The 12,724-nt window shown below is 34.9% G+C and overlaps 1 protein-coding gene across 2 annotated transcripts in view; it reads right to left on the reverse strand.

The window, feature by feature from the left end:
• Window positions 1-4,144: 4,144 nt before the first annotated feature.
• Window positions 4,145-12,724, reverse strand: part of GTF2A1L (general transcription factor IIA subunit 1 like) — a 47,451-nt gene continuing 38,871 nt past the window's right edge. For both annotated transcript variants that reach the window (XM_058551277.1, XM_058551276.1), the window contains 3 exons: window positions 12,358-12,618; window positions 11,585-11,674; window positions 4,145-4,252 (listed from right to left, as the gene is read on the reverse strand). In XM_058551277.1, coding sequence (XP_058407260.1) covers window positions 4,145-4,252; window positions 11,585-11,674; window positions 12,358-12,618 — 459 coding nt within the window. The remainder of the gene's footprint in view (window positions 4,253-11,584; window positions 11,675-12,357; window positions 12,619-12,724) is intronic.

Genomic DNA, 12,724 nt, shown 5'->3' on the forward strand with positions numbered 1-12,724 from the left:
TCCATCTCCATTCTGGCACCCCTGTCACTCTTACCACCTGGAACACCTTCTTCCTGACCTGTCCTCCTTCTGCATCCTTTAAGACTCCGGTTATAAATGTATCTTCTTTATCAAGCTCTCCTTAATCCACCCCATCCCTAAATCACTATAGTCAAGACATCTACTTTACCTGAAATAAAGTAGGGCATAAATAATAAATATGTAACCCACAATGGTTTCTCTCTTTGGACTTCTTCAGCAGTTGTCATCTGTATCACTCATTTATCTTTTATTCTACACTCCTGGGTATTATTAATTATCTTTACATGTATATCTCTTATTTCACCTCTTATAAATTTCTTTAGTTATACACTCATCTCTTTTACTTCTTTGTTTTTCCCTATATCTGTCATAGAGTCTTGCACATAGTAGGTGATTATTAATTTTTTTAACTGATTCACTTTTATAACTGAAATATAAAACAATCCTTATTAAGAAGCATTTCCCTTATGAGATGGTCTCATAGAAAGCATGTGTATTCTTAATCTGTATAATCTCTCATACATATTCATAAAAACATCAAATGCTCAAGAAATTTATATTTCTATCTTGTATTTTTTTTAACCATGTTTGATATTATCTCTGGTAGGTTGCAAAATGACTAAAAATGGTTAATCAATCTGGAGTAACTCATCTAAACTTACAAAATATTTTTAAAAGATATTTTGTCCTACTATAATATTTACTGTAGAGGCCCTGGTTTTAGTTTCCTCAAAAATATATTAAGTCCACATGTAAATAAAGAATCTTTATGTCACTACGATTTCGATAAATGTGTTCATAATTGGAAATAATCTTTTCTTCGAATATTTTTATTAATATCGAGTTTCTTCCTAAGAGTTATTACCATGGGCCTCCTATTTAGCTTTATAGTTATTAATCACGAAGTTCCCAGTTGACATAGTTTATTTACATGAAAAACAGCATAATATTAAGTGAGTCAAAAGAAAATCCCCCACTAAATTCCCCTGCTCACCACCCTAATTAACTGTTGCTATTCATTCTAAAGTTATTAGTTTTCCTACACAGCTTAAATAACTGAAACTGAGTGCCTCAGCCAGAATTGGAGCCTCATTGCCCTATAGAGTCTGAGCCGTACAGATGATATTTACACACATTATAACACATTGATTAAAATAGGTAAAGAAGGTATTCCAGGCCAGGTCAGTTGGTCAGTCCCTAAGAGACTAACTGTGCAAACTGAGCGAGTTCTTAGCCTACAGGGAGAGGTGGGAAGTACATAAGGAAGCACTGTAGGATGCGAGCACCACAAAAAGTTTCAATTAGGAATTACGATACACTATACTTTCACAAATTTTGTTTAACACAGCAAACTGTAACCTCTATAATAGAGACACTTTCTCCACCTATAAAAGAGTATGGGATGACATTTGCCAGGTATTGTATTTATAAGAACTTAGAACCTACTTTATGATATTTTGTTATAATATGCAACAAGAAATGTTTAGCTTGGACATGATGAAGAGGTTCCTGAGAGTAAAAGTAATATCATATCAAAGCCAAGTCTTGGATAAATGCCACCTACTTATAAGGCTTAAAGAATAATTTCCTCTTTTAAAATTGATTAAGATTTGTCTTGCTCTTTCTTTAGCACATGGGTTAAAAATATTTTTTTAACTATGAGTCATGACCCATCAGTGGGTAGTGAAATCAAAAAAGATTTTTAAAGCAACAGAACAGAATCAAATAGAAAATATAAGAGGCCATCATGTGCTAAAGACAAGCATGATTTTCTGAAACTTTTGTTTTCATTTGTGTTATGTGTGTATGTACATGCAAACGTATACTGGTTGTTAAAGTATATTTCTTAGTGTGGATCCTGCCTAAAAAATTTTGAAAACCACTCGTTTAGACAACTTCCCAAGAACTAGGATTTTTTTCTAGTATTATTTGAGACTAATAAAAGGGCACCAGGTCCAAAATAATTTGGGGAATCTCTTAATTCTCTCTGCAGTCACCACCAAAACTATCATCATTTATATTAGCATGCAAGGATAATTAAGTGAGCTTTGTTTTATTTTGTGGTAAGCCTACTTTTAAACTGATTTTTTTTTTTTTTTTTGCGTCTTTAAAAGATGAGGGGCATGGGGGCATGCAGAGACACAAATGGGACAACTGTGACTTTTTTCTCTAATGATAAAATGATGGTCCACATAAATAAAGAGGACCAATATAATAATAATATTTGTAATATTCCATTTAAAAAATCACTGAAGCAAAATTAGATTTTAAAATTCACAGTGGAAAAGAAGAAAGGAATTTTAGAAACACCTATTACGGCCTCTCCCAAACACTTAAATCAACACATTAACCTCTAATTCCCAAACGAATGCACTTTGTCAATAAATTCAGCTCTTAATTTGCAATACAGCTTGCCTAAGACAAAGATAGAGTGACTAGGTGAGCATGGGAGGAAGAAAGCAGGAAGAAGACTAGATGGCATACTCCTCAGCCCTGGAGGGGGTGCATTTCAGGGATAGACACAAAGAAAAAGTGTCCTCTTTTTGCCTTCCATATAGAAAAGATGGACGTTTCACAGTACGCAACACCTATGAAGAGAACTCATAGTTTCTGCAAGTTCTCAAGAACTAAAGAAGGATCTAGAGTGGAGTGGTGGTAGGGAAAAGGACAATCACTCTGAGGAATCAAATCATGCAGCTGCCAACTTCAGACCAAAGACAGTAGCCCACACATGTTGTCCTAGGCTCAGAAGAGATTTATGCAGATTTCAAAAAGATTTACAAGTAGCTGAGGCCCTTAGGTAGGAGAGAACAAGTGTTGGAATAAATTAAACTTTCCAAGTAGGGTTGCCTTCAAAATAGAAATGAGGAATTCACCCTGTGACCAACCAGACCCAGGTATCTAATTCTTATGGAGATTTCACAGACCGTAACCCACTTATCCTAGCATTGCTTTTTGTGTGAGACTTACTGTCCTGGAGAACACCATTCAGGGCTGAAACTAGAAATCCTAGACTTAGAGACCATGTATACACCACCCATTAAGAGAAGGAGAATGATGGGGAACACGTTCCTTTGAAGGATTTGATCTACAAGGAAGAGAGTATTACGAAATAGTTTATTGGGATATTAATTTGCTTTGTTTTTATTGCTGCAGGAAAATGAGAGCTATTTGTGTTTTACATTTTGTTTTCTCTCCTCGATTTTAAGACAGTTATCCAGGTCTTCTTGTCTCAAATGAGATTGCCTGACTAAAGCAGAAGGTTTCTGAAGAGAACATCTCTTCTTGACTTTTGTTTTAGAAAGCCTTAACTCAATGAGGAGATTCCCTGGTATGGAAAAGAAAGAGAGATAGTGTCTTTGAAAAGGAGAGTTTGCAATGGGGTCTTCCACTGTAAGAAAAATAGAAAAAACAGGGAGAGAGGAAAAACCCACCATGACTAGGAAGAAGACAGAAGTCTGAAGTTTCAATAACCCAACTCACTTACAATTCCCCAGGGAGATAGCAAGATACACGATGAATGGCCTGGCAACATGATAAGCCCAGAGAGGCTGATCCTTAGCTCCAGGAATCCTGGATTTCCATGTTCAAGTGTAGTATAAGCTCAGCAGAGGCACCTACCTCCCATCCGGGCTTGTAAAGTCAGCATATCGCTAGTGACCAGAGCCCCAGAGAAGCCTTCTTGAATATCCCGCTACTTACAAGACTCTCTGGGATCTTTTGTAACATGTTTTGGTGAGAGGTGGGAGCAACACCAGCGCCAATCTAATAAGTGATACTGACTTTATCATGAAGGGTAATTGAAGTAAAATTTAAATCAGACTCCAAGATTAAAGAAATGTGACATATCTTCATGGTCCACCACAACTGATGTAGCTATGCTTTGTAATGGTATAGATAATGAGGAGTTAAAAAAAAAAAAAAGAAACCTGTTAAAACAGTAAACAAAAGAAATATAAAATTGTGTATTTGTATCTGCATCTGAATTATAATTTTATTAACTACCATACAGTGAACTAAAAATTTGAGCAGCTCTGTGCTGAACTATATTTAAAATAAAAATAAGTTTCACAATATGTAATATAGTCCCACTGATGTTTATGATGTATTGAGCTCATAAGTTTTACCACTCTGCATCACCAATGGCTTTTGCAAATACATAGTCTCTCCCTCCAAAACACATAACACCATCTTTCAAATAGAATTTCCATTTGTTCTTGCTTCGATGAATCTGGAGGGAGAAAAATAGTCCAAATTAGTTAATTTTACAAGTTAAAAGATCATTTACATTTCTTTGCATATCACATGGGATTATTCCGACCCTAAATGGAGTTCTTTAAAAATAAGACTTCCTCAAGATAGTTTATTCATTCATTAAGCAAATATTTGAGTTCCTATGTGTCAGATATTGTTTTAGACACTAGAGATATATCAGTTTAAAAAAAGCAAAATATATATAATTTTTATAAAAAACAGGAAAAAAATTCCTGTCTTTGAAGAGTTTACATTTTAGTAAGGATGAGGGCAACATAAACCTAATAAGTATGTAAATTATATAGAATATTAAAAGGTGATAAATGGTATGAAAAATAGAGCAGGAAAAGGAAGATCACAAACACAGAGGTGGAGTTGTAATTTTAAATAGAGGAGTCAGGATGGGCCTGACTTATGAGGTAACATTTGAGCAAAGACTTGAAGAAGGCTGAGAGATAACACCAGGAAGATACTGTCTAGAGAGCATTCCAGGCAAAGGGAACAGAAGTGCAAAAGTCCTGAGGAGGGGCATGCCTGGATTTTCCAAGAACACCAAAGAGTTCAGTATGTCTGCAAAGGAATAAACAGAGAGGATGTAGTTAATATTATCAGGAATGAAAAAAGCAATGTTTCATTTTGAAGAAGAAAGTCATAATAAAGCACTGAGCAAGGTCAGAAGATACAGCTTATAATCTATGAGATTCTATTGGCTGTTCTTTGGATTCAGTAAATCAGCCTAGATACAGACAAAATAAAAACTAGGAAATCCTAGTACCTTAAGAGGCAAGAAATCATAAAATCATTGTTACTTCTGGGTAAACCACAAGTAACTATTTAAAAACCTTAGAAATGTATGATCTGAAATCAAGGGTAAAAATTAAAATAGTTGTTGACTGCAAATGGTCAAATCAAGGAAGAGAAGCCTGTGACTAGTATTCAGATGCATTTTGTGAAGCATAAGAAAATACAAGGATAAACCCCCTATTTGTGTGTGGGAAAAAAAGTCCTAATAATAGAAAATTTCTTCTCTGATTTTGTCTCCCAAATTTCCATTTGCATGTATCTTAAAGACTCTGGGAACACAACACTGACAACAGAATCCTGAACACAGCATAGGTGATAAAAAAAAATCTGACCAGAATTACAACAGCAGCAGCAGCAGCAACAACAACTCATCCTAGTAGCTTTCTCAAGCTTTATCATACATTTAAAAAATACATTTATCATATCATATTTAAAAAATGTATGACTACATTTATTCCAGAAATGCAACATTGGTTCAATATTAGGAATTTATTAATATAAAAACTATATTACTAGACCTAAGGAAACAAATCATATAATCATCTCCAATGATGGTGAAAAAGTATTTGATAAAACTCCTGCATTTTAGTATCTATTTCTCAAAATAAGAAAGACTACATCTTACACATACACACACACACACACACACACACACACACACACACTCCTCTACCTTAGCCCAAAAGCTGCGACTGAGTACTTAGTAAGGAAAACCCTAAAAGTATTCTAAAGTCAGGACATAGACAAGGATGCCCCCTATGATCCAACTTTTCACTCTAGAGGTACTAGCCAACGCAATTAGACAAGAAGAAAGAAGTAGAGATATAAAAATTAGAAAGGATGAAATAAATTTGCATATGCAATGATTGCATGTCTGAAAAACCTAAGATAATCAATGAAAAAAATGACTAAGAATTGAAAATTTGTATCAGAATTCAAAATTGACACAAAATTAATATACAGAAATTCATAGCCTTCATTGTATACAAGCAACAGTTAGAAGATATAGAGAAAGAGCCCATTTACCACAGCAACAAAAGAGACAAATAGCTAGGAATAAATTTTAAAAATACTTGATCTACTGGTACCATTCAACACACTCTCCTCTTTGAAATATTTCCCTCACTTGGCTTCTAGAACACTTGTGGTTTTCCACCTAACTTTATGGCCACTCCTTAGTATTCTTTACTGATTCCTCCTTCTCTCTCTTACCTCTCAATTTTAGAGTGTACCAAGACTCTTCTTTCTGTTGATATTCACTCTCTTGGTGATCTTATCTTATCTCACGACTTTAAACACCATCTATATGCTGATGACTCCCCAAATTTATATCTCCAGCTCACACCTCTCTCCTAAACTCCAGATTCTCATTAAACTGCTTCAAGATCTCTTCTTGAATGCCCAATATACATCTCAAGCAACTTAAAACTAGGACATTGATATCTTCTCCCACAAACTTCACAGTCTTCTCCATCTCAGTGGGGACTTGCCACTCATTCTTCTAAGTGCTCAGGAGAAAAATCTTTGAGACATTCTTTATGCCTCCTACTCACACCCCATATCCAGATCCATCAGTAAATGTTAGTTCTACCTACAAAGCATATTCATATTCCAACTACTTCTACCACTTCCACTACTATTACGCTTGTCTAAGTCACCATCCTCTCTTGCCTCCATTAATATGTCCCATAACTAGTTTCCCTGTTTTCACCCTTGTCCCCCTTCAGTCTACTATAAACATGGTAGCTAGAGTGGTCCTGTTAAAAACATAAGCCAGATGTCATTTCTCTGCTCAAAACTCTCCAGTGACTTCCCATCCAAAAACTAAAATCCTTACAATGGACTGTAACATCCTGCTCTTCTCCTCATTTACTGCTCTGGCCTCCTCACTGTTCCCTGAACACACAGGTATTCTTCTACCTCAGGACTTACATATTTGCTGCTCCCTTTGTCTGAAATGCTTCCATCCAAATATCCTCATGGTTCATTCTCTTATCTCCTTTTGATCTTTACCCCATCACATTCTCACTAAGGCCTCCCCTGGACATCCCATCTAAAATCTTAACCTACTCCTCCTTAACATCATTAAAATACCAAATTCTATTAATTTAATGTGATCTCAATGAAAATACCACGGTTTGCTTTGAACCAGAAAGCTGATTCTGAAGTCAATATAAAGAAATAAACAAGAATACCCACAAAAACTCTGGAAAAGAATATCATGAAGAAGTACTAGCCCTACCAGATATTAAAAACCTTAATAATTAAATCAATGTAGTACAGGCCAATGGACAGACAAACCAATGGCACAAAACAGAAAATCAAGAAGTAGACCCAAATACATATAGAAATTTTAGTAGATGATAAAGGAATCATTCTCTTATTAGTGGAGACAAAATAGACTTTTCAATAAACAATGTTAAGAAAATTGGGTTGCCACTTGGAAAAAAAAGTTGTAACCATATGTCACATTAAACACCAAGATAAATACCAAGTCAATCAAGACTTACATTTTTAAAAAGAAACCAAAAAAATACTAGAAGAAAACCTGGGTAAATCCCTTTAAAATCTTGAGGTAAGAAAGAACTTTCTATTCATGACTCAAAATTCAGAAGCCATAAAAATAAAAGTTGACAAATTCAACATCTACATGAAAGAAAGAAAAAGAATTGAAAGCCAACAACTGAGGAAAAAGTACTTCTGCACATACCAAGGGCTAATCTCCCCCAAAATAATACAGAGCTCTTAGAAATCAATAAATAGACCACTAATCCACTTTTTAAAAAAAATAGACAAAGGTTATGAATAAGTTCACATAAAAGTAAATACATATGGCCCTTAAACACACAAAAAGTTAAAAATTTCTCCAAGATATTTTCACCTTTCATAATAGCAAAGATCCAAATGTTTTATTACACTCTGTTGTCAAGGCTATAGGAAAAGAAGCACTCTTAAATATTGTAATGGGAGTATATACTGGAATATCCTCTAGGAGAGCATTTTGGCAATAGCTAACCAAATACATTTGCCCTTTGACCCAGTAATCCCACTTCTGGGGATTTATTTAATAGATATAACTGCACACATATGAAATATCTTGTGTACATGCTCACTCAATAGCAAACGACTAAAACATAACTCAAATATTCATCAGTAGGGGATAGGTTAAATAAATTTTAATAATTCTACAATGGAATATTGTACATCTGTAAAAATATTAGCACAAAGATCTCCAAGATATATTGTTAATCTCTTAAAAAGACAAGGTTCAGAATACAGTGTTGTCTATGCTACCTTTTAGGCTTGTACTTGAATAAAGAGACTTTGTAAATATATTAAGAAACTAATATAACTGGTTACTTATTTGCACTCAAGGCAGGGACATGGAGCTACTGGCCAGAAGAACAAATGGTGAAGGAGCGGGAACCAGACTTTTCATGGTACACCTTTTACAGTGTTTTCATTTTTTAACAATGTGTATGTACTATCTATTCAAAAAATAAAACATATATGTAGAAAGAGAGAGAGATACTGTGCTACACACCTAGCAATTACTCATTGTATTAGCATCTAAGGGACAAACCTAGCTATAAGCAAAAATTTGCTAAACTGTTAAGTGAAGATGCAGCATAGCAAATAGTTTCATATTCCACTATAAACAGTAGCCTATTTATCGCATAGAACACTCCCATCTATAGTAATGATGGTGGTCCCTCCCACCCTACTTTGACCTTATAGATACATTATCTTTGCTAGCCGTCGTCTGACTTCATCACTCCCTTTTAAAAACTTTTCATTGGTTCCCCACTGCCCTGGTTTCCATTAAAATTTTTAGTACTGTTCTTAAAATATTCACTAATTAGAGAGTACTCTCAGACAATTAGACTTATTAACACTATACATCTCATATCACTCCTCCTATCTACCCCACAAGGTTGTTTTACGAAGCAAAAGAATGTGTGAGAAAATACTTTGAAAAATACAAAGCGCTACGTAATTAATTACAAGCTATTTCCCACAATGCAGTACAACAAAGGATACTATATCCATAATGGTATAAAAAATTCTTTGTGACTCTATGGAATGCATATATAATTTAGTGCCTTATGGTGTTTTCTTCATAGAAGGTAATACACTGTTTACAAGAAACTAAAATAAGTTTCAAACTAAGAACAGTCCCTTTTCTATCACCTATTCCTTCTTATGCTTATGTTTACCAGAATCTAAATTGCCATTTTATATCTGTATAAAATGTTATAGGGGAGAAAATGATCATATTTTTAAAGAAAAAGATTCATTTTTATAGCAATTCAAAACATCATCCTCTGTTTCCCCTGAGTATACTGAAGTTGTTACTGAAACAAGTCAAAGAAATAAATATGCATTAGTCATCAAGAAAATGCAAATCAAAACCACAGTGAGATACCACTTCACATGCCCTAGGATGGCTAGAATCAAAAAGTCAGATAACAAGTGTTAGTGAGAATTTAGAACAATCTAAACCTGCATACACTGCTGGTGGGAATGAAAAATGGTACAGGCACTTTGAAAAAAAATCTGACAGTTCCTCAAACTATTAACATTTGACCCAGGAGTTCCACTCCTAGGTACATACCAAGAGAAATGAAAACATATGTTCACACAAAAACTTGTACATAAATGTTTACAGCAGCATTCTTCATAATAACCAAAAGATGAAAACAACCCAAATGTCCATCAACAGATGAATGGATAAACAAAATGTTGTATATCCATTCAATGGACTAGTATTCAGCAATAAAAAGGAATGAAGAACTGTTTCATGCTACAACATGGATGAATCTTGAAACACTGTGTAAAGTAAAAGTAGTCAGTCACAAAAGACCATATATTATATGATTCCTTTCATATAAACTCCAGAATATGAAAATTTATAGAGACAGAAAGTAGATCAGTGATTCCTTACGCCTGGGTTTGGGAATGGGAAGAAACTGGGAGATACAGGTGTGAGAACTAAAAGGTATGAGGTTTCTTTTTGAGGTGATGAAAATGTTCTAAAATTGACTGTGTTAGGGGGCCGGCCCCATGGCGTAGCGGTTAAGTGCACGTGCTCTGCTGCTGGCGGCCCGGGTTCGGATCCCGGGCACACACTGACGCACCACTTCAAGCTATGCTGTGGTGGCGTCCCACATAAAGTGGAGGAAGATGGGCACGGATGTTAGCTCAGGGCCAGTCTTCCTCAGCAAAAAGAGGAGGATTGCCATGGATGTTAGCTCAGGGCTGATCTTCCTCACAAAATAAATAAATAAAATTGACTGTGTTAATGGTTGCACATATCCATGAATATACTAAAAACCACTAAATTGTACACTTTAAATAGGTGAACTGTATGTGAACTATATCACAACTGCTAAAAAAATTAAAAGATTTAAATATGCATGAATTAAACAAAAACTGGCCATTCTACTACATAATCACAGTTATAGTATTTTAAAAAAAAATTTAAAAAGGAGTATTATATTTTAGCTGCTAAAGTTAAATTGCTACTAACTTAATTTCCAGGCTTGAAACCTAAGCGATACCTTCAACTCTCCCTTGTCGATCATTCTCTAATGATCAAGTACCATTGATTCTTCCACCATAATCTCTGACTCTTCCGTGTTCTACACTGCCATCCTTAGTCTGAGCTCTAGTTACTTCACGTCTGCACTATCCCTCTTCTTCTTACCATTTACTTCTTTCAAATCAGCAAACACTGCCAGCTTGTAAACCCAATTACAATTCTCTCAATAACATTCTCAGAATACTAATGTCCAGCCAAAGAAGTTTGGATTTGTCCTACAAGGATTCTGTTTTTTCCAATTTGCCCTCAACTCTGTCCCCAGTCCAGCTTCATTTCCTAATACATCAATGCAAACGGAGAACGTTTCATTCAATGCAGAGCTCTCTTCACTATCCCTTGTACATTCTACATGCATTCATTTCTCTGCCTTTTATCAGGCTATTCTACTCTGAATGCCTACTCTCCACACTTATCTATATCCTACAAATCATTCAAGATGTATTTCAAAGCCCCACATCACCCATGAAGGATTTGTGGAGAACTCCAACTACAAATGATTTCTCACATTTCCTAGCCACTTTTAGGACTTACTGTCCATGCCACATATCTTAGCATTTGATTTACATGCCACGTATTTTAGCATTTGATTTACCTGTCACACATTTTAGCTTTTGATTTACTTACCATCTTATTGTATGCCATTTTATTATTCCATACAGAAACATCTCGTTTCAATAAGATTATCACCTCCTTAAGACAAGGTCTATCACATTTTTGCTATCACTGAGACCACACAGCACAGTCTGAGACCCAAAATACACCCCCAACACTTATAGAATTAATTAGCTATTTCGAGATTAATTTAACCCTGAACTATAACTCATCATATTTCCCATCATTTTACATACCTTTCTACTATAAATGCAATTAATAAACCCAAAGTCTAAAAGGTGAATACAGTACCTTGTCATACTGACAGACAATTACATTATCTGTGTCAAACAGGTCTGGCATATCCTGCTCACTAACATCATCTCCAGAATTTAAAGGGTTCTAAAGAAGAAAGATGGTCACATTAAGGAACTTCATGATGCTTTGAATTTTTTAAAGATAAAGAGACAAGTAGAAATAAAAGAACTTGAAGAGGCAGAATATTATTGTACTTAAAAACATAGCCTGAGTTTGAATCCTAGCTTGGCCACTTAATAACTGCAAGACTGACTTTTGGCAAGTTACTAAAACTCCCCATATCTCAGTTTTCTCATCTGTAAAATGAGGATAGTAATAAGATCCATAGGGCACTGGGAATATTAAATAACATAAGGCAGATAAGACTTAGCATGGTACCTGGCACATATGTAACACCACCATAAACAACAGTTATTACTACTTACATGCTTTTTAATTACCACATTCCACCAAGATTTTACTGCATTTATTAGGATTAGAGCAGATATTATATGCTTCTACCTTGGCTGCCTTCTTTACCTCCACTCCCATCCCCTAAACCTCCCACTATCTCTAATTAACACCAACATATATAGTAGCTGATTCCTAAATACTTAATACCGGTTTAAATTACAGTTTAAGATTAGGAGTTCACATCCTAATGTACAAATAAGTCTCACTTTAAAAGACTAAAGACAAGGTTAATCTGAATCGTTATTCCCCTTGGTTCCAAAGTACAAATGTTATAAACTTAATAAAGAAAGACTCAGCTCAAAAGTGATCCTCACCTTTTCCACAATGTCTATTTGAGGGTCTTCATTATCACTACTGTTGGCAGTTGAATCTTCATTTGATGTACTGTCAGCTTCTTCTTCAAGTACCTTCAGGTCTCCTGCATCAATAATCCCTAGAAATTTGTCCTCATCTACATCTCTTGTACTTCCTATTTCATCACTGGAAGGTGTATCACCAGTTCCATCTATTTGAATTATTTCATTAATATCGTCATCAGTCACCTGAATGCTTAAATCCGTCTGAGAATTAGAATCCTAAAAAGAGAAAGAAATACAATAAATTTCTTCAAGTCAAATGAGGTATATAAAACATTGAATCATGCAAAATATAAAATTACTTAAACATTTCACAAGTGGCCAC

Source organism: Diceros bicornis, chromosome 12, assembly GCF_020826845.1.
Source record: "Diceros bicornis minor isolate mBicDic1 chromosome 12, mDicBic1.mat.cur, whole genome shotgun sequence".
NCBI lineage: Eukaryota > Metazoa > Chordata > Mammalia > Perissodactyla > Rhinocerotidae > Diceros > Diceros bicornis.